Here is a 26,535-nt window from a genome sequence, read left to right as displayed (position 1 = left end):
TTGGCAGCATGCTCAGTGGTGAACAAAACTTAAAAAGAGGCTTAGTCATTGAAGTACTTCTCTATGTATATAGGCTACCATCCTGCATAAAGTCCTCTTGTGGAATGGAAACATGACCATATTAGTCCATCTGGAAACATTTTGAAAAATATAAGTTATACTTAAATATAACTATTTTAGATATAAATTATATCTAAGAAATTCCACAGATATTCTTTAGGGTGAAATGTTGACTTCAGTGCAAAAGAGACATATAACTCAGATATCATTTTTCATTGTGTTCAGACAGGAAAAGCAGTGTTGTTGTTATATTTAGAAAGCTATCGCTGCCATGATACTGATGAGATGTTTGAATAAATGTTAATAAAAGTATTTTTATTTGATATAAATAGAGAGATAAATAAATTAAATGGTATTTTGCAGTCTCTGCATTCGGCACTTGCAGATCGTCAGGGCGTCGTGTTCATCGTTGTTTTCTCTCTTGCAGCTGTGAAAGAATACATGAAACTGAGTGTCATTGATTAGATGGTGAGAAATAGCTCAAACCTGCCTCCATACCCAGCTAACAGGGAACGTTCTCAGGACTTTGGCTAACGTTCTGGCAAGGTTCACTCAATGCTATAAACAAACAATTTTTGTAAGTGATGTTAACCCTCAGAGACCTAAGGGTATTTTTACAATAAATTTTCCGTCTGGTGTTATTCACTAAAAAAGCTTGTAAAACATCAACCCTTTTGTGCACAGACAATTGACACACCTCTTTTTTTTCAGGACAAATTGAACTTTCAGCATATTTGTGTTGCATTGATGTCACCTGAATGTAAAATAAGTTATGGGACCACAAAGACAAATGAAAAAATAAATCGGAAATTGAATCACTCAAATATTTTTTGAAATCACACACAAATAAATAAAAGCTAAGCAAATTTCCTCTGGAAAACAGTTTGTTCATGTCTTTGGAGTCCTGGAGCACAGGAATAAACATTATAACTTGTACAGAACCAAAGCTATTTACATTTTTCCAAAAGAATTCCAGGCGTTTTGGGCCTCATGAAATTCACTGGTGCCAAGCCAAAACAGTTCCTATCAGCAATCACAAAGAGGGCCACATCACTAATCTAGTTCCTCATCGGTCAAAAAGCTCTGTTCTCCTGAAAATCCATCATCCTGCATGGCATCAAAAAAGGCCAGCGCTGATTTACATCCATTTTTCTTTGTGTTTCTCTGTGAAACGCGCGTCTCTTTGTGCGTCTCTCTCTCCACAATAATATCAGAGCTTGGTTCGTGCATTCGTGACGCACAACAATGTTTACGACGGATCAGCCTGTAATTGGTCAACAACCATCACGTGAAAACATCACGTGATATCCAAAATGGCAGCTTGCATCGAGCTAGCGGCAAAAATGACGGAATATTTATAAATTATGGACATCAAGAGGCTCATACTTGGATATAAGCGTTTGGATTTATTGCTGAAAAACTCCAAAAGGATGCACAAGTTTCAGGCTGGATAGAAAACCTTCTGTAAAGGCTAGAAAGACACCAGAGACACCCCCTGTGATGGCTAGCTCGTTAGCTTTCTGCTGGAAAAAACGGTAAGAAAATCGATAAAACTTTCATCAAATTATATAAATATTTATCGGAGGTGCCGTGTGACGTCGTGGACGATGCCGTCGGGCTCTGAGGGTTAAAGGGGTCATCGGATGCCCATTTTCCACAAGTTGGTATGATTCTTTAGGATCTTCATGTACAGTTTGTAACATACTTTGGTTCAAATTCCTCAATGGTTGTGTAAAACAACACCCTTTTTACCTCCTCAAAAACTGCTCTGATCACAGCGAACCATTTCGGTGCATGTCTCTTTAAATGATAATGAGTCAGTGGTCGTGGGCGGAGGATGAGCAATATGACATCATATTGTTCAGAAAATCCAAACTGCTTGATTATTAAGAGTGTTTAGACTTTTTGAGGATTAAAAAGAAAAGGAGCAAATGGATTTTCTTCATTGTATGGTGCTGTGTCCACCAGTGATGGAGTACTCGAGTCCTGGACTCGGACTCGAGTCCGACTCGAGTCCTTATTCTCTGGACTCGAGTCCGACTCGAGACTCCATGCTCTGGACTCGTGACTCGACTTGGACTCGCGGGCTGATGACTATACTTGGTCTCGGACTCGAGAATATATAAAATCGGACTTGAGCATTCATCAAATGAATGACGTTGTTTCTGACTAAATAGGTTATAAAAATTGATATAAGATGTTACACTTTTCCTGTTTCGGTGTCCAAGACCGGCCGTGATCTATTTTTTCCCTCACAGACGCTACCGCTCGCTCTCCTTGCTTGACAACACACTCACTGACGTCACTCACTTTACGCTGCATTCTCGTGAGAGAGATAACGCAACACTCATTTAACACTAGATAAGTTCCTCTACATCTAATCAGCAATTTCGATTTTGGCACGCTTTGCAGCAGCTGAGCTGACCACTAAGGAGCGAACGTACAGTGACGTGACATAACTGCCATATTTAAACTGTGCTTTCGTGCTATGGCTGGCGCTGAGCCAAAGTCGGACGCGCTCAGCGCTTAATCCCGCTTATCATACAATAGCACAATTATGTTTATTTTAGCTAACAAACTAGACGGCGACCTTGACTATGTCACACATTGCAACCACTCTTTTCCTGCGGAGTTACAACTGCTTATAGCACTGCATTTTCTGTTTTTTTTTTTTTTTTTTTTGCCGCAGTTACATTGATTTAGTTTGCTTTTCAAAATTTTAAAATTGTTTTTCTTTTACCATATTCGTCAAGAAGAATGCATTTCTCCTCCTCTGTCCAATTAGGCTTTCCTTTTTGTTTTATTTATCCATTCCAGTTGACTGATCATCCAAAAATTTATTTAAACAATTAAATAAATATAGCCTAATCGTGCCACAGGTAGTTGACAATGATTTGCTAAGGTCAAAGGCAATTCTAGTGATAGGCTATCATACACATTTAGCTGCAACAAGAGTGCCTGAAAAATGTTGCTTGATTTGGCTTAAGTGTATATAATTTCGACTCGGACTCGAACACGGGACTCGAGACTCGGACTTGAACTCAGGTAATGGTGACTCGACTTGGACTCGACTCGGACTCTTCTTTGGTGACTCGGACTTGGACTCGGACTCGAACACTGGGACTCGAGACTCGACTCGGACTCGACAGTTGGTGACTCGACTACAACACTGTGTCCACACACTGCAAAGACACATTTATATGCAAACACCATTTAAAAGTGAATTTTGCATCTGATGACCCCGTTAAATGTTAATTCAAAGTAATCTGGTCTTAAATAATGTTTTCAAAACGTTAGCACAAAAAGGTTATTTAACTTTTTTTGTCTGTAATGTTTCAATTGAACATTTGTCTAATGATTTTAAATGTTACTACTTGTTTCAGGACATCCAGAGAACATTTAAAAGTATAGGCCAACAAATGTTTGCAAAATGATAATGAAAATAGAAAACAGAACAAATTAGAACATTACCTAAATGTTAGCATAGCCAAGAACATTTAAATTAACCAAGATTTTGAACATTCTTTAAAACATTTTAGGAGCATATTCATGTTAGCTGGGTAGTTTGATATTTGACATGAATCTGAATAACAGGCTATGCGTATCAGAATGAAAAACTTTAAGGCATCATTTAAAGTGAGTCAAAATAAAGCTTGACAGGGTCATCAGATCCCAACGTGGAGTGGCACAGCTACCAAATAAATAAATACGTGGACATGAAACCTTAATTTGCGCTAACATTACTTTATAATGTTATGCATATATTAGGCTCAAAGGGTTAGTTCACCCAAAAATTACAATTATCCCATCATTTACTCACCCTCAAACCATCCTAGGTGTATGACTTTCTTCTTTCAGCCGAACACAATCTGAGTTATATTAAAAAATATCTTGGCTCTTCCCAGCTATAATGAGAGTGAATGTTACCTTGTTTTTTGAAGCCCAAAAAAACGCATCCATCCATTATAAAAGTAATCCATATGGTACCAGGGGGTTAATAAAGTCATTCTGAAGTGAAGTGATGTGTTTTTGTAAGTAAAATATCCATCATTATAACTTTATAAACTGTAATCACTAGCTTCCGGTAACGGCCGTACGCAAGCCGAGTTCCGGCGGAAGAGTGAACGTACGTATGACGTAGGATGTAGGAGTAGCGTAAGCTTAGACGCCTCTAGTGGTTCAAACTAAAAGGGCTGGGAAACAAACTCAAGCTCCTCCGACATTTCTTTTTAAAAATTCTCGATTTAGACTTCTAATTCGTGACCGGTGTTTTGTTTTGCTATATCCTCTATGCTTCCGTGTTTGTCAATACATTATGCGTTAGGTCAGAGTTCATACGACTCGCATACGGAAGCCAGTGATTCTAGTTTATAAAGTTTATGAAGCTTTGCTTCAGAAGGCCTTTATTAACCCACTGGAGTTGTATGGATTACTTTTATGATGGATGGATGGATGCACTTTTTTGGGCTTCAAAATTTCAGTTACTATTCACTCCCATTATAAAGCTTGGAAGAGCCAGGATATTTTTTAACATAACTCAGATTGTTTTCGGTTGAGAGAAGAAAGTCATATACACCTAGGATGGCTTGAAGGAGAGTAAATTATGGGATAAGTTTCATTTAAACAAGAAAAAGAAAACTGCAACAATATTACAATATGAATGCTGAAGTCCTCTGAGGTGATTTGTATATTGCAATTGATAAATGAGACGCAAGATAACGGCAGTTGCGTTTGTTTGAATCAAAAGAGAGCGAGTACGCAGGGTAATACGAGAGACACACAAGCAACACAGATTTCAGTGAGTGCAATATGAGACTGAAAGAGCGCACTAAAATACCAGGCGGCGGAATGGCGCGACTGACCAATCAGAATCAAGTATTAAACAGTAACGGAAATAAAAACGATAAAAATAATTAAAAAAAACATGTCCAGTGACATCCAAAAATACTCAAAGAAACTGTAAATCAAGCAATGTAATTTTCATTCAAACATTACAAATTAGTTATAATAGTGTGAGATAAATTAAATGTATAGTTTTGAAAATCATTCTACCTTTAGAAGATTTGTTGAATTGTGTCACGTATGGTGTAATCTGTCTGTCCATACTTTTGGAATACATTCACATCGCTCTACATCAATCTCACAGTCCTCCTCACTGACGGAAGATGGAGGTTCTGGTAAAAAAATTTGCAAAAATAAAAAATAAATGTGTTATCGCAGGTGTAAATAAAAATTGCAAAAATATATAAATCATGTTGTTGTGTGTGCCTTGTTGGGCCTATATTAAATTAAAGTCCCTGCAATATAGTAAATAAGTAAATAAAAAGTAACTGAGTCATTCGTGCTTTAGGCCAGAACAGGAATTGGCATTACGGGAGTTGAAATCAATTCCTCACTGACCTTGTTTGCTGGAGGGGTACGTCACACATCGCTCTGCCATCCAGTCCCATATTAAACCTTTGTTGCATAGCCTCTTGTCTTCTGGCTTACGTGTAGGAGAGCAACTGCACACAAACACATTATTATGCCAGAAAGCACTCCTACATATGGCTGACACTCAGCAAGGCACAATCTGTAATTTCTCTTCGAGCAACACTGTTGAATCAACAGTGAATAAACAGTGTGGCACTGGAAAAACAAGGGTTGGGTCTAACGTTTCAAAGAGTTTGATCATACACTACAAGAGGTACCCAGCCAATTTAAATTAAAATATATTGCACTTAATGTAAGAGTAGGGCAATGTTGATTGCCTCATTGATAACTTATTCAAGCTCTAAAAAAAACTGTTAACTGGAGAAACATTTACTATTAATTAAGCTTGTGCAATTGACCTAGTTTCATATTGTTACAAATGATTCTGGTACTGACCCGTTCTTCCTGTACTTCTCACGAACATGTCTGCGGATCAGCGCGTGTTCCTGGCACTTACACTCAGTGTGATTGGCTATTTTCACCAGCACAGGCTCTGGTCCAGATTTATAAGGCGCCAGACTCACACTCAATATCTGTGAGGAAGAGGATGTCTTTTACGAACAGTCAAATGGAACAGTATGTGCACATAAAACACACATGTTAAAGGGATAGTTCAATCAAAAATGTAAATTCTGTCATTGGTTTCTCACCCTCAAGTCATTCCAAACCTGCATAACTTACTTCTGTGGAACACAAAAGGAGAAATTTTGAAGAATGATACTGGCCGCTCTTTTCCTTTAAATCATAATCGACAGCGACCAATGCTTTAAAATTGCAAAAAGGACATAAAATTGGCTAAAATGAGGGTAAGTAAATGTTAACAGAATTCTTTTAATTTGGGGGCTGAACTGTCCCTTTAAGACTGTGTAATTTGCTATTCACACAGAACACGTTTTTGCATATCACTGTGCTGCCTTTCCATTGTATTTCTATGTAAAAATGCGAGAGATGGACGTGTTTGACTGTTGCACTCGCATCTTTTGCAGCGTCTCACACATGACACAGCTTTCCACTGCACTGCTTTTCCATTGTTTTTCTAAATGCTAGACGGACATGTTTGAGCTTTGCGCTTACATCTTTTGCAGCGTCCCGTGCTTTCTAACAACGTGGCTCTAACTAAAGCTTCTACTTAAAAAAATGTGTCTCTAGACCTTATGTTGTTGGGGGTTTTTTTTCAATGCAAAAATTTTCTGTGTGAATGGGTCCTAAGATTGCATATTGAGTATGCTCTATATCAAATTCTTAATATGTTGAATGAACTGCACATTTCCATATAAATAAGCAAGTACAAACAGATTATATTGAACATTAATTTTTATGTAATACCAACGCATTCTCATCCTTTGGCGTCATAAAGGTGACGCCATATGACATTTCGTCGAAATCTTACGCACATGGCATCCTTTAGCGTCAATATAACACGCACTGTTATGGGTAGGTTTAGGGTAGGGTACGGTTATGACGCCTTGGGATCTGCGTCTCATATTCACGCAAAACGATGCCATGTGCGTTGGATTTAGACGCGCGTCACCTGTATGACGCCTTGGGTTCTGCGTCTCATATTGATGCTAAAGGATGCCACGTGCGTAAGATTTCAACGAAATGTACAAAGCGTCACAATGTATGACGCCAAAGGATGAGAACGAGCTGGTAATACCCACGCAATGCAATGAGTAGTGCTCACAGTTTTATTGACATAAGTCATGCTTGTATTACGGCAGGTAACTCCCTCTTTGTTGCAGCAGCCGCCACACCTGAAGACAGAGACGCACGGGGGCTTGAAAAACACTGCGGTATTGGTGCCCAACTCTTTAGCCACGTCTATACACGTCTCTCTGGGCATGCACTGTGTTTTCTGCCATTCATCATCAATATCTGAAAAAAAAAAAAAAAAAATACAAATACAAAAGTATATTTATACTTGTTGTACATTTGCCTTCACATTGCTAATCACAAATCTGTGTACTTAGACAACACATATTCTCAATTGTGTTTGCATGAAGGTCTCAACCTTTTAGCATCTCTGGGCTGAAAGATGCGGCCGCATAGCGAGTCGACCTGCGGTTCTCAGGTGGAGAGGTGTCGTCAAAGTGCTTCAGCTTGAGTCTGCATCTCCACAGCTTCCAGTCCGGGTATTCGGTCAACATCAGAAGCTCATCCAGACTCCCAGCTTCCCTCAGTTCTTGTTCCCACTTCTCCTGGTTTATGTCCTATGAGAGAAACACAATCTTGAATGATGACATTGGGGCTGCTGATTTTAGTACAGAGGCGAACAATTCTCCGAAGAATATGTTTGAGCCATGCTGAGCAAAAATCAGCCATAGCACAGCAGAAGTTAGATAAATCAAAGGATTAGAAAAATGAGTGCTCTAATTCTACTCAAATTAGAAACAGATTATTTCCCCTTGCATCATACAAACTCCCTGCTGTCTGTGAGGTATGTGAAGTCCTGCCACGATAAAAGGGCCAACCAGTAGGATATAACCATCAACACCATTCTGAGATAGATTTAAATGAGAATTCTGTCCACTAGAGGGCAGTATTGATAATGTTGAATTTCTCAGCATTTTTTGGCTGTGTAAAGAATCAGTATTACACTAGGGAAAGGATGCAGCTGTTCCTAACGTCATGACTTATATACCAGGGTTGCATCAGACCTTAAACGGCGCCTTAGTTTTACAACTGCAATATAATCCACAGAGTGTTCCCGCACAACTTGCTGAAAAGATCTATAAAATAATTTTACATGACTATGCAACCATCAGCATGGATGGCTGAATGAACTTGATTCATCTGAAGCAGTTCTAAAGCTCTTCTAAATGGACAATCATACAGAATTACGACTTTGCAAGGCTTACTGAATTTTAAGTTCTTTAGAACTTATCTAGAACTTTGTGTTCAGTCTATGTTTGTTGTCAGGCCATAAAGTTCAGATTTTCTGCTTTCAAACCAACGTGTTTAGCCAAACACACGGAACACCCTCTGGCAGAGGCCCACTCTAAACAACTGGAACATACACTCTATTAGCTCAGTATGGACCACCTGTTTAGAAGCTCAGTGAAGACACAGATCCCAGGGATTGGAGTTTGGGACGCCTGCCACCAATATGAACAGAAGATCATGGCTGCCTGTTTTGCAAAACATGGATTGAATAACTAGCCTACTAAGTGTCTAGTGACAGCTGCGGAAAAACCTTTACAAAGTCACCAGTGGTCACTCTTGCAATGACCAATGTCGATATTGATACCTAGAAAGTCAAGTAAATAATGGGCAAACCGTCAATATAATGCCAATAATATATTACACCACAGCTCTGTCTGGATGTTTCTTACTGGTCAAATGTGGGGTTCAATCTGATATTTCCTACTATACTACGGGGCTGTTGAATGCTTGAATCTGATGGCTTGATGAACGTTTTAAGGTGTGCAATTATTTTCAGGGAAACACATGGCTAAAGTAGTTCCAGACAGGTCTTGGCCACATTACAGTTCCATATCACTTCGCCAAATGATTTCCTTACAGCCAACAACAGCAAAAGAACCAAAACCCACAACGACACTGACCAAGCAAATAAATATAGTAAACATAAAAACGAAAAAATTATTTCCATGTTTTTGCCACAAAATTATGTTTTATTATGTATGGAAGGGACATACTATCTTTCCCCCGCTCTCTCTCCCACTCAAATGCACAGTCGCACACACACATAGTATATAGGACACCGACACACTTGCACAGAAACGTGTTGTCAGCGAAGCTCTGATGATTTTATCACTAAATAGTTAAGCAAGTTAAGTTACATGACAATTCACTAGCACTAAAAACGGCACGGTTTTTGAAGCAGAAAAACTTAGTTTCGCTGTAAGTTTCGTTACAGTCCTCGTCTTGTTGCTAGGACAATTGTTTTGTACACTGTGGTGGACTATTTGTTTTCTTAACAGAAGCGGAAAATTATATTCAAATAAGATTATAAAATAACTTCATAATTTTCAAATCAAATCAGTATTTCATTTCCACGCATTTATTTATTTTGTGAGTAGTCAAGTGATAAGGGTGATAATGTACAGTTACTAGGAGCCAATCGCAAAAGATAGGCTACCACGGAGCTTTAGGCCTCGATAAAACTGAATAAAATGTACACAAATCATAAAAAACAAATGATTTGATGAGCATTTATTTTATACAATATTAGCTTGAAACTCATTAATAATTAAATATATAGGCATCAGGGGTGGAACGGTACATGTATTCGTATTGAACCGAAACGGTACGGGCGTCACGGTTCGGTGCACGAATTTACACGGAGAATAGGCCTACACGGTATAAAAATAAATAAAACTCGCGTGGAAATTAATTAATGTAATGCGGAACTACTGTTAGATACGCGGGTTCTCTAGGGACACATAATCTGTACCATCGGCTTAGCTCTGAACGCGCGTTCACTTCAAACGTTGGCTAACTTGGCTTTAACGCGCGTCCTATTCGCTTTGGACTAGCGTCGAACTAGACGCGATAGATGCGAATTTGACGCTCTATTCGCGTTTGGTGTGACCGCAAAATGAACAGGCTGCGATGTAAAGATTGCAATGCTGGAGTGTGTGTGTGTGTGTGTGTGTGCGCGCGCGAGAGAGACAGAGAGGCGCGGGCGCGACCGAACAGTGGAAACATAATAAACATAGGCTACTCCGTCATTTTGTTCATACAGATCATTAAACCTGCAAAGTGTTTACTTATATTTGTGTACACTCGCAATAAAACACAGCATTGTGCTTTTGTCACACTCTAAACTCTTGTCAAACTGTAACCTACAACTGTCACCCAACCAAAATCACACACACACACACACACACACACACACACACACACACACACACACACTGTTTAAAAAGCAAAACATATTTATCCAACTCCATTTCAAAACAGTCTGTGGGTCCCATCTTTTGGACATTCATCATATCGCATTGGTTTTCATTTCTCGTCCTCGGAGCACTAATCTTACACATTCTACATTGATTAAAAAAGAAAATCGAATGTGTTTTTAATGGTAGTATTATTTTATACAGAAATCAATTATTTATAATTCAGATGAGAATAATGTTACATTGTTAATTAATAATGTTAATTAAAATTAAGGAAAACAAATATATTGATCTGAAATATAGCTAATTAATTTAAAATTAATTCAGGTACAATTAACAAACATATCGCAAGGTCTTTTTGTCTTTTTATTAATTTAATTAATAAACTAATTGTATAAAACTATTGTCAGTGCACTACAAATAAACTGGTTCAATGCCTTTATTAATAAAACTTATTTAAAAAATACAATGCCTTCTGCATTTTTGTTTTGCTTTTCCCTCCATTGTACCGAAATCGTACCGAACCGTGATGTCTGAACCGAGGTATGAACCGAACCGTGACTTCTGTGTACCGTTCCACCCCTAATAGGCATATATATGTTGCAGTACTTATTAATCGGACATGCATGGGTACTTTTTTGTCCAGCCTGATAAATACATCAGTCACCTATACCCTATATATATATATAATATATATATACAAAACAGAAGAGCAAGTGGACAGAGTTTATGGAGAAGATTATGCCCATGGTTTGCTGGAGTGCATTTACACACAAACCCCAAAGTCTACCACCTCTCAATCAATACCACATGAGTTATTGAGAATATTGAGTTAAGCAGGCAAAAACCAGCACTGGCTTGGTTTTGATTGTTTACTACACACCGGGTGTGTCCCACAAAAAAAAAGGCTGAAAAAAAAAAAAAAAAACAGCAATAGAGGCCAAAGGACTTCCAAATCCCAATCATGCTTTTATGAGACGGGAAAGCCACAAAGCGGGCGGAAAGTAAAACAGCCGAGGCTGGGATGGAGAGGGTTGACACGCGATATGGAAGTCATCATAAGAGAAGTCTCGCATCCTGCTGTCGTGTAGTGACATTATCTTCTATGATCCCTTCAGTATGTTAGGGCGGAGACGTCTGCTTCCACTTACCCACACAGACAATGCAACAACAAACAGAAAGAGCGAGAGAATGAGGAGGGGTTTAAAAGAAAGAATATGAGTTACAACTGTGAATTTTCCCTGGACAAGCTTAATGAGGTAGAGGCCCCTAACAAGGAAGAATAAACTAAACGGGTGAGAACAGTGAGAGTTTGAACATATAAAAGACCCTACGACGCCTCAGGCTCCACTTGGATACTAGGCGACATGCCACACACACATACTAACACTGCCTCTTTATGGAGAGTATATGTAAAAACTAATAGGATATTATGCTATTGCACCACTGCTTGGAACTCATCACCCTTGCCTTCTTATGTAACCTATAATTGATATACTCACAGACATACACGCACTGAAAAACAGATGAATGGCCTTAACAGCTTGTCTTTGGAAATTCTTATAGTAGCCATATGGTTCCCCAGCGTGCTTCCAGGGGAACCATAAATCTTACCACAAAAATTGCAATTCCAAACATTTTCATTGACTTCAGACTGATTCAAGCCTCATTTCCCAAGGTAACATTCAGGAAAATGATCAAATTTGCTATTAAGTCACCCGAAGGTCACAGCAGGAGGGCCCATCCGGCCCTTCTGAGCTTGCAACAGGTCCCTGTTCAGTGAGTCAGCGCAAATTGACGTATTTTAAAGGGGCAGTTCACCCAAAAAAGAAAAAAGAAAAAAAAAGTCAGTGGGGTCAAATATTGTTTTAGACCCCTTTGACTTTCATTGAATGAATAAAAACATTATTTAGAATATATACACAGAAGAATGAAAGTCATACAGGTTTGGGATGACATTGAGGTGAGTATACTCTTAAAAATGAAGGTTCTTTATTAGCATTTATGGTTCCATTTAGAACCTTTAACATCACTGGAATCTTTTCATTAAACAACTTACATTTTTATAAATGTTCTTAGAGCTAAGAAAAAAATTGATATTTTAACAACTGTTCACTGAAAAGTTATTTGGGGAACCAAAAATGGTTCTTCTACGACATCGCAGCACAAAAAAAAAAGCCTTTCGGGACATTTGAGAGTATAAATGATGACAAACTGATTCACAACTAAATATGGACATTATAACAATTATAAATGAAAACTATGTTGAATTAAACCTCAGTACCATTCAAATTCTACTGTGAACAAAAAGTGTCCTGTAGTTTTTGCAGCTCTTGGTGTTCTAAATGTATGCTGAGATATGCTATACTCACTCTTAGGGGTCTGTAGGCATCCACTGCTAGCATCAGTCTGACATACAGGAGTAGCAACATGTGAAATCCAGCACATTTCTGTGTCTTCATCCTGCTACTTACTCTCCAGGGTACCGTCCAGCAATTAAGCAGCGAGGGGAAGCCAGTCTGCGTATACACTCACGCACACTCACAAATCACGCGGCAGGTTTCTCAAACAGGACCACACAGGCGCACCAAGAGAGACCTGTGAAATCGAGCTTTCCGGAGCCAAATGGGATCTCCTCTTTAAAAAAAAAAAAAAAAAGAGGAGGAGAAAGAGGCATCAATCAGTGCTGGTCTAGGACAGAACTTGGCTGAGGAAGAACTTCTCAGTCTTTCCCTTCTGTTTTGTATGATTCTTTCTGATCAGGACGACCCCTTGGTATTGTCATCCGTCTTGGACCGGCCAAATTTGGCCCAGTGTCTCCACAGACCCAGATTGTGTGTTTGCAAAATCCGCCACGGGCTCACATCCAGTATTCTCCAGCCGCCAGTGCGTGCAAGGCCATCTGGGAGGCGTGCATGTCTGTCCCGTCGATGTGCGCTCCAGTCCCACTCCACTGTCACGTTTCCTGCTTGCAGACTTCCAGGCTCAGTTGCTCACACACAGGAACATGTGGTTTTAAATGTGATCCAGACCTCTATGGAGGACAAGGAGTGAAGGAGGGGGAAGAGGAGGAGGGGGGAAGGGGGAACGGAGGGATGAAGGGAGAAGAGAGAGAGTGCGAGGAGAAGAGAGACTGTATCCAGCCAATATCCCACTTAAATGCAGCAAAGTGGCGGGATGAAAAAGGAGGGGAGCTAAGCCGACATGCCCGTTCTCTCGATCTCTGTGTGCACTCGTCACTCTCAAGCAGATCCAACAATGAGCTTGTAATACGAATCGGGAATTAGAGGAAGCTTTACTGCAGCGTAATGGGCTGTGAGTGCCATTCTCTGCACCCACACTCTACGTGCTCTATCGGATCATCTAAATGCTTTTACTTTAAAAGCTTCAGAAGAATCTATTATCAGCGGTCAAAGGAATCTATTACCCGATTGTTTGCGTAGATCGGACATGGTCGCTTTAATAAAATGTGGATGAAATGTGGTCAAATATAAGGAAATCCTCAGGGTTAAAGGAAGCTTGCCACAGATATTAGATAAAGGAAATCACGTTGAACCAGATACAATGTGAACCAGAGCCAGATGCAAAATAAAAACAGAAATAAATAGTCAAATGATATATTTTTTAATTATAAGAATTACAGAGATTTTAGGTGATACATCAGACTAAAAATCCTTTGTTACAATCAGAATTACATCAGAAATTTGTGTAACATGTTGCATATAGTGGCCACAAAACGTATTTGCACCCTTAAAAATATATAAATCTTTTAGTTGGAATTTCTGCTTGAAAATAAGTGCCACTTTGTATTTCAAAAGTATGATTTAAATATCCACTTTTTGAGGCTGCCCAGTTAAAGTTAAAGGCACAAAAAAACAAAAACAAAGCACATACTGGATATATACTTATAGAAGGGGATATTTATGCAAACTTTAGAACTTTTGACTAATCTTTGATTTCCAAACTTTTGCCCTCTCAAATCCATTAGTGGCTGATCTGAAATCTGAGATGGCCTGATCAATCTCTTCTTGTGTGTTCATGACAAAGGGCCCTGAAACAAACAAATAAATAAGTCCTCTGTATTTAGAAAAATCTAAAAATTGCATAACACAAATATCTATTTTTATATAACAAATAAATAAGCAAATATATCTTAATGTAAATAAAATAAATGTATAAGCAATATACAGTATATGCAAATTAACACTGTCAATTTAATGTAAATTAAAAAAAGCATTCTTGTCCCTTCATCCATGTAAATAATATTTGTATAATTAAAAATAAAATCTTTATTTGGGATCTTTTCTCAGCAAATACTGATTTATGCAACAAATTGAATTTGATTAATGATTAATTAATGATTAATCATCAAATCATGCATTTAAAATCAATTACAAATATTTAATTGTTTGATACCCCGAATTCAAATATTTGGTCATTAAAATGTGGAATATTACCTACCTCTACCATTATAACTTACCATGCTTAACCACAGGCTCATTAATTGGTTCACCAGCAATTAACACAAAGTGAGACTCCTCCTCTGCCTAGAAATAATAATGAAGGGAATAAAGAGACTGAATTTAGACTTAACCTGAACTTGTATAAAAAACAGAGTAGCTTTACAGGAACAATAGGAAAAGAAAACCTTGTTTTCCACTCTGACGCATTCACCATCTTCCAAAACCACCGTGTGGTGTGCTTCAATCGTCCGCAGATCGTCTTCGGGGCCTGAGGGGAATTCAAACAGCCAAAATAAATTTCACAATCCTATACAAATTATGTTATAAAACTAGTTCTATCATGACAATTCTGCATGATTTTTAGCATGGTAATGGATATGACAATGCTAATGTATTTGGTCTTGGCGGAATAGATCTGCCACATTACTGCTGAATTGCTGCTGATGATGATTATTGCTGCTGCTGCAGAGCAAGTACAGGAACTTGCTACTGCCAATACACATGCCAATACGCTGCTGTGAGTATGTAAGACACACTGCTGCTGCACAAATTGCATGTATCAATTACCCATAGCAGATCTATACAGGTGGAGCTGGGGAAGGTGGAGGGTTTTAGAAGAACTCTGAAAGTGTGCTGCAAACTGCTATAGTGAATGGTAACCAGCCATTCAAATGTTGAATAGCAAGCTCATTGGCTGCAGATGCGACATGAACCAATCAGCTTGTGTCACGTATTTAACGCTGTAAATATCGGTCTCTTCTTGGCCACCTCCACAACCTCCTGCTCAAAGGCTGGGAAGGGGGCATTATATCGCAAGATATGCGAGACACTAAGGGTGTACTCACACTAGCCAGTTTGAACCGTGCCCGAGTGCGTTTGACCACCAAAGCGCGGTTCGTTTGACTAGTGTGAGTGCTCCAAACCGTGCCCGGGCGCGGCTCGATTAGCCGGCCCTGGCCCGCTTGGAAGAGGTGGGCCAGAGCACGGTTCAGTTGGACTCGGGCGCGGTTCGCATGCAGTGTGAGCGCTAACCGTGCTGGAGCACGGAACAGGACGCGTGACGTCATGGTTTTGCCACGCTCCAAAACCAACACAGTCCGTAATCAAAGCTGCAAAGTCCTTGCTGCACTTCAGCTGGTACCTTGCAAACCTCCTCATACGAGCAGCACGATTACGTGTAAATTTTCGCCCCACTAAGGCGACGCATATGTTGAACAACAGGCTGTGGACCACCGTGGACCAAACGACACAAAATTATCCACAAAGAAAACAGAGCGATGGACTTCATTGTGTTCAGAGAGCGCCGCTCTTCTTGTTTATCCCGAAACCGTCGCACGCACCATAATGACGTAAGCGTGCTCCGGCACGAATGCTGAAACCCTATGTGAGTGGCGGCCAGAGGGGGAGTGGGGAGGGGGGACAATCGTACTCGGGCCCGGTTCATGGCAACCGTGCCTAGTGTGAGTACACCCTTAGATCCTGACGCTTTATAAGAACAAGGGCGATCGCAGTGACTGCAATAACTATTGTGGGGAAAAACAACTGCAATAACCTCCTCAGTGTTGTGGGGAACGCCTTTGCACGTGTCATCCTTAACCGCCTACAACTGCCCGCCGATCGTGTGTACCTTGAGTCGCAATGCGGGTTCCGAGCAAAACGGTCAACAATTGACATGGTGTTCACCCTTAGGCAGCTACAGGAGAAGTGCCGTGAGCAGAGACGTCCTCTGTTCCTTGCCTTCATAGACCTGACCAAGGCGTTCGACATGGTCAGTCGGACTGGCCTCTCCACTCTCCTACACAGGATTGGATGCACACACTGAGGGTGCCCTCCAGCGACTTATCACCTGTTTTGCAGATGCATGCACAGAGTTTGGCCTTGCCATCAGTATCAAGAAAACCAAAATAATGGTGCAAGATGTCAACACCACTCCTGAAATCACTATCAGCGACCACACCCTGGAGGTAGTGGAGAATTTCACATACCTTGGCTCCACCATCTGCAGCAACCTATCCTTGGATACTGAGCTCAATATAAGGATAGGCAAAGCAGCCACGCCATGGCTCGACTAGCAAAGAGGGCTTGGGATAACACTCTATTGACACTCAAAACAAAACTGAAGGTGTATCAAGCATGCGTCTTGAGCACCCTACTCTATGGCAGTGAAGCTTGGACTCTATATTCTCGCCAAGAGCAAAGACTGAATGCCTTCCATATGCGCTGCCTCAGACGACTCCTGAGCATAACCTGGCAGGATCGTATCACAAACATAGCCATCCTGGCCCAGGCAGGTATGCCAAGTGTGTTCACCATCCTTACACAGAGGCGACTGCGCTGGCTTGGTCACCTGTGCAGGATGGATGATGGTCGTATCCCAAAGGATGTTCTGTACGGGGAGCTTGCCACAGGAATACGACCATCTGGACGGCCGACCCTGCGCTATAAGGACGCCTGCAAGCGAGATTTGAAATCGTGCAGCATCTGTCCGGCTGATTTGGAAGCAGTGACATCGGACCGCGAAAATTGGCGATCCACCGTTAAGACTGGTGTCCTTTTAGCCGAAGAAAAAAGAGCAATGCAGTGGGAGGAGAAGAGGACTCGCCGGCAGCAAAGCGTTCAGCCTGTTCCCATTGACATCACCACTGCTTACACCTGTAGCAAGTGCCAGCGGTGCTGTCGCTCCCGTATCGGACTCTACAGTCATAGTAGAGTCTGCAACCAAACCACAGACTGACGTGGGTGCAGATTCTAAACCATTGTCTCTCGAAGACAGAAGGATGCCAACAACAACAACAACAAATATCATCAGCTTGCATTAAGGACCCATCAGCCTATGCCATCTAGAGTTTTATGACAGAACTAGGCTTTTATACACCATAAATCATTTGACATAACAGCTCAAGGCTGATTCAAGGTGGTTGAAGAACAAATACCCCACAAACCAGAATAAATAAGATAAAATGTATGCAAGAGATGTGCTTTGTAGGGTAAAGATGGTCACGCATCGCATCCCACCCACTTGTGGTCTGTTTCTCAACAGCTGCTCAATTTATGCTAAATGCATTTCAGAGAAAAATGAAAATACAAGATTCATTTAGAAACTCCTTTGAAGTCACAGGTGGAGTGTTCACTCTTAATGATTGTGTGTTTAATTTCCTACAACCTGGAAATCATCAAAATCAACCTGATAAATCAACATATCAAACACTGCTTTGGCAATCTCATTTCTCAATGTGAGAGTTTAGAGTTGCCATTGGCACAAGATCATAGGAATAGTCTAAATGTCTGTCAGATGTCCAAGAGAGAGAGAGAGAGAGAGGAAGAGAAAAAGAATCATAAAGCACCTGCTCGAATTTCAAGGTCAGAAAGCTGCTATGGTAGTGGATTTGCCTGCAGGAGGACAAAGTTTCTTTTTATGCGGTCTTCATTTGAACTCACCAGTGCATAAAGAACCTGTGAGGGTGTAGATGAAAGCGGTCCAACCTGAGAAAGGAATACGATAATTAAAACAATGGAACTATATCATTATAAAATAATAAGTGTAGGGGTAATACACTTTTGACATTGAGATAATTGTCAAAAAGTGACTCAATTTACATGAATACGTTAATATACAGTGGGGTCCAAAAGTCTAAGATCACACTGAAACCATGAGATTTAAACCCGTAATAAAATCGGAAGATGTAAGATTTTTACATTTTTAAAACAACCAAATATAAAGTAAAATGAATAACATGTATCCATTAAATAATATAACGTTATGCACACAGCCATTTATATGATAACATTTTCTTTCTTGATGTGACTTAGGCCATTCTGAGGCTACATGTGGATGCACACGGGACCAGGATTGAAAAGCCTGACCCAACCTTTCCAACAGTTTTTTGGGGGTCCTTGAGTGATTTTCTGTGGTCAGTTTCTGATAATGATGTACAGCATGCTCAATACTGATGCCAGTCGGCTAAACTGTATCGTTAAGAACACTTTAAGTGTGAGTCAAACTGTTCCATGTATACAAGAACACTTCATACATTTGGATTAGTTGTGTTACTTGACATCTTGCCACTTTTGTATTGAGCAAAAATTAAACAATACTGTCTTTTCCCAGAACTTTGAGTGAGGTATGATGTTTTACAGTTACGCAATTTCTAAGGAAAATTAAGACTCATTTCTTGCAAAATGTGTTTGCCTTTACAAGGTTTCCCTGTTAAACCATATTTATGACAAAATTGTGAACAAGCCATTTAATTTTGCTCTGTAAGTAACTTGGGATTTACTGGAAAACTCTCCCTAACATGGGGGAAAACACATGTAATTAAAAAATACATCTGATAATCATCTTTTACCTTTAGGAACAGGCTGCACATGCTTTGCACCTTCCTTCAGCATAAAGTCGAGGTACATGGTTGGAGTTCTCGTGTAAACCTTTGACTGACAACAGAAATAACATGTAAATACCACAACACAATGCTTTATTACAGCAGAAGACTACTGTGACAACAACATTTTATGTTCTTTATTCATAACATATCCATTTTTACCAGATTTCTTTATTGCTACAAGACAAAAAAACTAGATAAATTGTTCAATATTGTTTAAATTATGAGCTCTAACAGATGTAAAAACATTGTGTGTGAGTTCCAGTGCATATCTGGTTCCAGTAAGCCCAAGTATTTGGCTGACCCACATTTAACTTCAGCGCCGCATCCACCCCTCTGCCCTAGAGAAACCCTCCATAACCACAGTATACATTTAAAACATTTCGCAAAAACCACTTCCAATGAAGCCTGCTCCAAATTTCCTGCTGTTGTCTGAGAGAGCCGGCAGAGGATGGCCTTGCAGCAGCAGTTAGCGTGATGAACCCCAGTATCAGATTGTAATTCGGACGTTCCGATTGGATGAAACATTTACAAAGGAGTCGGACGTTTGGATCAAACATTCAGTGATAGCTGCTCACTGTGACTCAAAGGGTCTTGTTTTTTGCCTTAAATCAGATGAGAAAGGCCAGACAGAAGCGTGGGTAATAGCTTCAATGTGTTGATAAATGGATGGACAAATGAACATGTTTGCAAAAAAAAAAAAAGATGCAAGTGTCAGGGAGATGGAGGCGCACAGACTACTTTTTTTCACTTAGTGGTTTGGTTCATAGAGTTTAGAATAATTATGAGGAGCATGTTTTTAATCACCTAATAAACAAGCAGTCCTCATGGCTGGCAAAATCATCCATACTTCAGATTAATGTTTCAGTATATCAGAAAACTACAGAGACAGTTCCAACCTCCACCTTTTTATTCCAATAAACAACTTTTTAAATCATTTTTGGAGGTTTTAACATTTTTTGATAGTGAAAAGAGAGATATGAATGGAAACTATGTGAAGAAAGACAAACAGGATTGAGGCCCTGTCCCAAATGGCACACTTCATATGCATTAAAGCACATGAGCACCATGTCGCGTGGATCAATACGCCATTTCATGTTGCATTTTTATTGGCTAGTCAGTAGAAACAGGTCGTAGCAGCAAACACAGTGTGAGATAATCATGCTAAATTTCTGACGCTGTCAGAAAATTAATCGCAGGCTATCTTTGGTCGCAAGACCGTGGCAATGTTCGTCTTTGAAATCTCTCACTGTAGGACCACTGTTTAGGAGGATGGTCACGATTGGTCATCTTTCATCTTGGACAGTTCAATGTGTACCGGGCATAACTCTAATAAATGATTCACAAACTAATCAGACATCACTTTAGCTTGTGAGCTAGTTTGATTCTACACAAGCACAACTTGTAATTAATTTTAAGATTTTATTAATTGGAAATCTCTGATGTTTCTATGACCATAAAACACCTACCTTAACTCCAAGAGCTTCCCCTGAGATGACATTCACAGTGACTCCATCTTTGCTGGGTTTGGGAATCTCTTTGCTCTTCAGCTCCTGGTACTGAGGCTCCACCATCTTATCTGCACTTTTCAGGTTCACCCAAAGCTGAAGGCCATGAATGCGTCCGTCTGACACAGGCATCTCAGCATGAACCACCCCACGACCTGCCGTCATCCACTAACACAACAGAGAACAAATACATAGCCAAGTAAGAACAAAAACTAATGTTTTATTCTATTCCTAATGGTAGACTTATCTGGTTGTAATCACCAATAAACAGACTAACCGCTTGGTTTAGTGGCTTTTACACTGGTTAATGTCATCTTCATGTTGAGCATGAGAGATGTTTATGAGCTTATATTTCAACGTAAAAATGAACCACTCCAGTTTTACGACAACAGCTTAATATGCCTAATGGCGCACTTTTCTTTCTCCTCTTCCTTTCTCGTTCTCTCTTAGTGAAAGTTTCCACTCCTTCTGAGGTTTAGTAGCTATTGTGCAATAGGTGGTTTGAGTTATAGCGTGAAACACTCAGCAGTTTTTTTCTTCACTGCTCTCCTGGTATTATGAGGGAGTCCCTTATGTTTGATGGTGAGCCAGTAGCCCCGGTAGCTGGAGGTGAGGTGCGAGCTGTAGTTAAAGTAGTGAGTGCTACAGACCTATTAAAGGCCCATTAAAATTCCCTCACTGATCCGGGAGAAAGTGAGACAGCTTTACGACACAGGAAAACATAGGAAGTGCCCTACGGGTATACGAGCTCTTAGTCCATTTGGTGAGCGTGTGTGCATGGATATAAAATCCTATTAAATGTAAATACATTTTGTTATAGCTTTCATTTTAATTCATTTGAACTTGCATTTTTACAGCATGCATATAAAAAATAAAAATGGTGGCTTTCATTCTATCTATGAAAGACTTTCCCAAGTGTAACTACATACTTTTGGTGTACTTTACTTTTGGTTCACTTTTTTTTCTTTTTTTTTTTAAGTAAAAGGTCCTTTTAAAACAACATTAGATATTAAGAGTCAGATTTACTAACAGCTTGCGCCAGCGCAAATCCTCTTTTGGCGTTATACAAACGACTGACAGGATTTACTAAGACACTCAGTGAGAAATTAGCGATAAAAAGGCATCGATTTTTGCATCTGACCTTGTTGCATATGCATTTGTTGGAGTTTCCCTATCAGACCGCTAAATTTATGGGCGGAGAATATTTAAATGAATCATGCAACGTGATTTCCTGAGGTTTGCAGTGGTCAATTTCAATTGATAAAACCGCCAATTGACAAAAGACTTTACGCAGCAAGCTGTCATACGGAATTAAACTAAGCAATTGCACATTTATTTATTGTGTGATCTGGCACGAAGCCAGCGAATTTAAACACAGGCAATATAAAAACAAAGAGGATGATGTGAAAAAAGAGAGCAGAGTTTTTAAACATTTATGATACGGGCCCTCATGTTTTGCATTGAGCTGCCATTGTAATACTTATGAGTTCTGACACATGACTGCCCTTCCACAGACTACCTTTCGCAGCTCTTGATAACAAGTGTGTAAGATCTTTGAAGCGATTCCCGTGAGTGCAGAATTGTGACGAATGTTGATCATCTGAATTCCATGTGGTTTGTGCTGTTCACACTGTCATGAGAATATTAGTCACACACAAAAAAAAAACTGATTTGGGGCACATTTACCTGCAGTCTGGTTTTGACGTCATTCCTGCACCACACTATTGTCAATAGTGTAGTGATGAATGAAGCACAGCTCACACAGAAATCTCTTTCAGACTAAGAAACGGCGTCAACACTGCAAATTCATGTGACCAACCTGAACCCGTCGAAAAGTCTGCTTGGGAAAATTTTTCACCCTCATGGAAAATTTTTACATTTCATCTGCACAAATTCGCTAAACAATGGTAAATATGACAGCACCTTAAGTAATGAGTGTTTCATCATTTCGAGAGATGGTAAGGAGGTCTCAATGTTGTTCTACCTGAAGGTCCCCAGGCTCCAACCTCCCACTGTGACCACAGAAGTCTTCATGGGCTGTTACTCCACTCAACAAGTAGGTTACCTGTGAAACAAATTTAACACAAATGAAAACAAACCCCTCACATCTGAAGTATTTTAAAAAGAGGGATGAGGTGTAAGATTCTAGTTTTCTGAAAATGAAGCAGTTTCTTGGGGAAAAATTCTCGCAAAAGACAGAAAGTATGGAAAAGTCATCCACTTGATGTTCATTTAGAGAAAAATAAACATGTCAAAAGTCGTACAGGTGAAAGGTGAAACATATTTCAAGGGCTGTGTTTGCAGAGTAGACAAAATTTTATGTTCATGGGATTTTGGTAAAGCCCTGATGGACTATAAAGTTAAATGCAAAAAGCAGATATATCCCACGCAGTAAGATGGAAAATTAAAATTGTTAGTGAGTGAAGTTGACGATGAATATTTGATCAAAATCTTACAGTTAATAATTCTAGCACAAATACAAATATACATGTTTTATGGATGCCCAGTAAAGGTCTTTCACGCACCATCTAAAACATAGTTCTTCCAAGCCAAGATAGAGATAGAGGCTTGATGCTAATGTGTCATTATCTAAAATTTGCATATATTACATAAGCATGTTTTCAACAAAATCTGCCTGCAGCCGTTTCCCATTTGTCCACTGAAAAAAAGCAAAAATGAATCTCCATGGTCAGCTGAGGTGGTCCGACATACAGCCTGGAGGGATTGCATGTCATCTCCCACACAGACAACGTTGCTCTCAACAGGATACGGGATGCGGGGTAAGAGGTCAACATCTGACCCCTCAGAGGCTTGCTTGACCTGTGGCCACAGGCAGCCTGTGATCTCTAAGCACAGCTGTGATCTGATGGTCACGTGACAGTTCGCGAACAAACACACCTGCGTGTCTCAAGCAACATAGATAACCCGATGAACAGCCTGGACATTTGTGCTTCACAGCCTCGTTTTAATTTGTGTATATCCTATAACTAAAGTCCATTGTATAGCGTTTGTCTGTGTTATATATTCCTGCAAAACAAATTACCTCTTTAGAAGGAATAATGTTTATTTTGTCCAGGATTTGGCTTTAGAGGGCTCTCTTAAATAGTCATTTCCAGCAAGTCTTACAAATATTAGAAGACAAATCCATTCGTGAAGGAAGGTGACACAGAGTGACTCATCCTCTATAAGAAATGATATGAGAGTATATCTGTGCAGATGGCAATTGATGACATCACACTCATAAACAAGTCTAAATGATTTCCACAGCCGCATTGACCGCTTTCCATAGAAACAGTTTATGCTAGACATGTTGCCAAACTGCGAGTAAACAAATGAGTACATCAGATGTTGTAAATAAAAAATCAAGGAGACAAATTCAGAGGCTAAGTGAGTTGGTCAGCTTTTCTTTAGTCAAGTTTCAAATAATACTCTCAGGACCAGATCTGGCCAAAACACTGTAATTTTGAAGGAAGCGTTTTTAATGACCATACATCCTCTCATATTGAGTGAGCAGAACTTGAGTACTCAAACTGCCAAAAACAATGGGAGTGGTTTACTGGATGATCTATATATTCTCGCCAGCTTGCCTTTTCATATTCTTTTCTGTGTTTGGACATTGCATTTCAAAGGACTTGTTCCATAAAAAGAATTCTCATTCTAGAAAGCATCTGATTGGGCAAAAGTCTATGTAGTGCAGGATGAGTCATCAATATTGTTGGTTTGTTACATTTTAAATGCATATCTCTTCAGTTATTTTTGTTTAGTTTAAGGTCAAGGTAAACTTTACTATCCCACAAGGGGAAATTCATGTGGTCATTCATTACGCGCCCTTGTCACAACACATTCTCTAAAAACATAAAAAACAACACAAACACAAAAAGAAATGACAATACTGCAGAATTGACAATCACAATCCAACATTTAACGCTAAAAAAAATGTATAATATTATCAAGTGACTAAAACTATGATAACTTGCGATGTACTTGATCATTATATAATCTGATCGCTGTAGGTACAAATGATTTAATTGTACCTTTCTGTTCTAATTCTCTGTTGTAAAATTCTACCAGTTGACCTATTGCTTCTCATAAATTTATGATGTAGAGGGTGAGTAGGATCTTTAAGGATTTGATCAGTTTTTAAAAAAAAATAAGCTCTTTGTATAGTTGAGCTACCGACACCTGGTCAATTCCGATGATCCTGCTGGCCATCTTAATCATGCGCTGCAGTTTCCTTTGGTCCTTAACATGCATGTTGCCAAACACACAGATAAGGCCAAAGGACAGAACACTCTGGAGGAGACTTTTCTAAAACATTACAAGAATGTGTCTTTCTAATCTAAAATTATGAAATTTTCTAAGGAAGTACATCCGTTGGTGCATTTTCTTAGTTTTATTCAGTGCACATTCATTAAAAGTTAATTTCGAATGAATTTCAATTCCCAAGTATTTATATGTTTAGTTAATTTTGTCCATGTTTTGGGAGTACATAAACAAATAGACGACCTCATCGCTAACATACATGAACTAAAAGCCAGTTTGGGCGACTGTGCTGTGATAAAATATTAAGAATATGAGCCCTCTAGTGGTCAAGAGGTGTCATAATTGTCATTTTGATGGGTCCACATTCTTCTATTTTAACTCATTGCATAGTGTATTTTGAAAAAACTGTTAAAATTTTCTCATTATTTAAGGAGAAATGTAATACTTAATTCAGACGGCTTGCAGGACCATCATTCATAAACACGCAGAACGGTGTTATCACGTTGTACCTGTTACTTTTATCAGCGATCCTCTGAGTGGACTAATCATAACCGTTTTTCATTCATTACCTAGGACATGAGTCCTATTTAGATGCCCCACAGTAGGCCTAAACAGATTTCCGGTTGTTTGCCAGAATTTTAATTTTTTATTTAGTAGAATTAAACAGTTACACATTTAAGTGTACCAACGCACTTCGTAAATCAAAAATAAAAGTCCAGGATTTAGCTTTTTGAGCCGTCATGCGCCCTCTGGCGGAAGATCCGTGTTGTCCTGGCCGGGAGCAACAATTGGTTTACATTAATCCACTAATAATTTCAGTTGATTTAATCTGACTGCACGAATTCATGGATTTGACAAGTGTCACCCTTTCCATGACAGCAATGCAATGATACATAGTTTTAAAATACACGATTTAATAGCGTTTACCGTCTCAAAGCCACGGTGAGGATGATCAGGAAAACCCGCAGGTTTGGCGATACAGAATTCATCCAGCATCAAAAAAGGGTCGAGATTCTGCAGCTGAAATCAATCATAATGCAGTTTATGTATTGTGCATTTCGAAGCAAACACAACTCCGTCATACGAAAGTGATCAAACCAGCACCTCGTTCCGTCCAATGCTTCTGCGAACTCGAGCTCCGACGCCTTCAGACTGTTCGACACTCAAAACCACCTTAGAAACTCTTCTCATCATCATAAACACCTTGGTATCTACTTATGGTCACAATATTTTGCTTCAGCTCTGTTTGCGAGCGCCCATGTGCACCGGAAGTCAAAAGCTTATTAAGATGCACATTTATTTTTAAAAGAAAGCTCTATACTTTGTAATTTCATTCGCTGTCAGATTATCTGTATTCACCTATGACAGGTGTTTGTTTTATGTTGACGTTCTGGGTTTGCCAAGGCTTCCTTACACAGATCAGTCACAATGCCAGATTTTGATTATTTAAAGGCGCAGTGCAAGTCACAATGACTATGCAATATTTTGCACCACAACTAGTGACCGTGCATTTACATGTGACTAGCAGATT

General features: G+C 39.5%; 2 protein-coding genes across 3 annotated transcripts; both read right to left on the bottom strand.

Annotated features, from left to right (window-relative positions):
- Positions 1 to 360: 360 nt before the first annotated feature.
- On the bottom strand, positions 361 to 13,218 carry vegfd (vascular endothelial growth factor D). 2 transcript variants are annotated; one of them, XM_056251353.1, is made up of 7 exons: positions 12,764 to 13,218; positions 7,544 to 7,742; positions 7,217 to 7,407; positions 5,929 to 6,065; positions 5,461 to 5,564; positions 5,113 to 5,234; positions 361 to 487 (listed from the first exon to the last, which is right to left on the bottom strand). In XM_056251353.1, exons 1-6 carry the CDS (start codon positions 12,851 to 12,853, stop codon positions 5,137 to 5,139), a joined length of 819 nt encoding a protein of 272 aa, XP_056107328.1. In that variant the 5' UTR covers positions 12,854 to 13,218; the 3' UTR covers positions 361 to 487; positions 5,113 to 5,136. The 2 variants fall into 2 exon arrangements, with proteins under 2 accessions (XP_056107328.1, XP_056107330.1); XM_056251355.1 differs by lacking the exon at positions 5,113 to 5,234.
- Positions 13,219 to 13,999: 781 nt separating this feature from the next.
- On the bottom strand, positions 14,000 to 26,408 carry pir (pirin). Its single transcript, XM_056251352.1, has 9 exons — positions 26,109 to 26,408; positions 25,932 to 26,024; positions 22,726 to 22,806; positions 20,703 to 20,909; positions 19,201 to 19,285; positions 18,293 to 18,337; positions 15,040 to 15,122; positions 14,872 to 14,938; positions 14,000 to 14,442 (listed from the first exon to the last, which is right to left on the bottom strand). Exons 1-9 carry the CDS (start codon positions 26,199 to 26,201, stop codon positions 14,324 to 14,326), a joined length of 873 nt encoding a protein of 290 aa, XP_056107327.1. The 5' UTR covers positions 26,202 to 26,408; the 3' UTR covers positions 14,000 to 14,323.
- Positions 26,409 to 26,535: the final 127 nt, after the last annotated feature.

This window comes from Rhinichthys klamathensis, unplaced genomic scaffold (assembly GCF_029890125.1).
Source record: "Rhinichthys klamathensis goyatoka isolate OS25496 unplaced genomic scaffold, OSU_Roscu_1.1 h1tg000082l_1, whole genome shotgun sequence".
Classification (NCBI taxonomy): domain Eukaryota; kingdom Metazoa; phylum Chordata; class Actinopteri; order Cypriniformes; family Leuciscidae; genus Rhinichthys; species Rhinichthys klamathensis.
The sequence above is the reverse complement of the archived record's forward strand: the minus strand, read 5'-3'. Positions and strand labels throughout refer to the sequence as shown.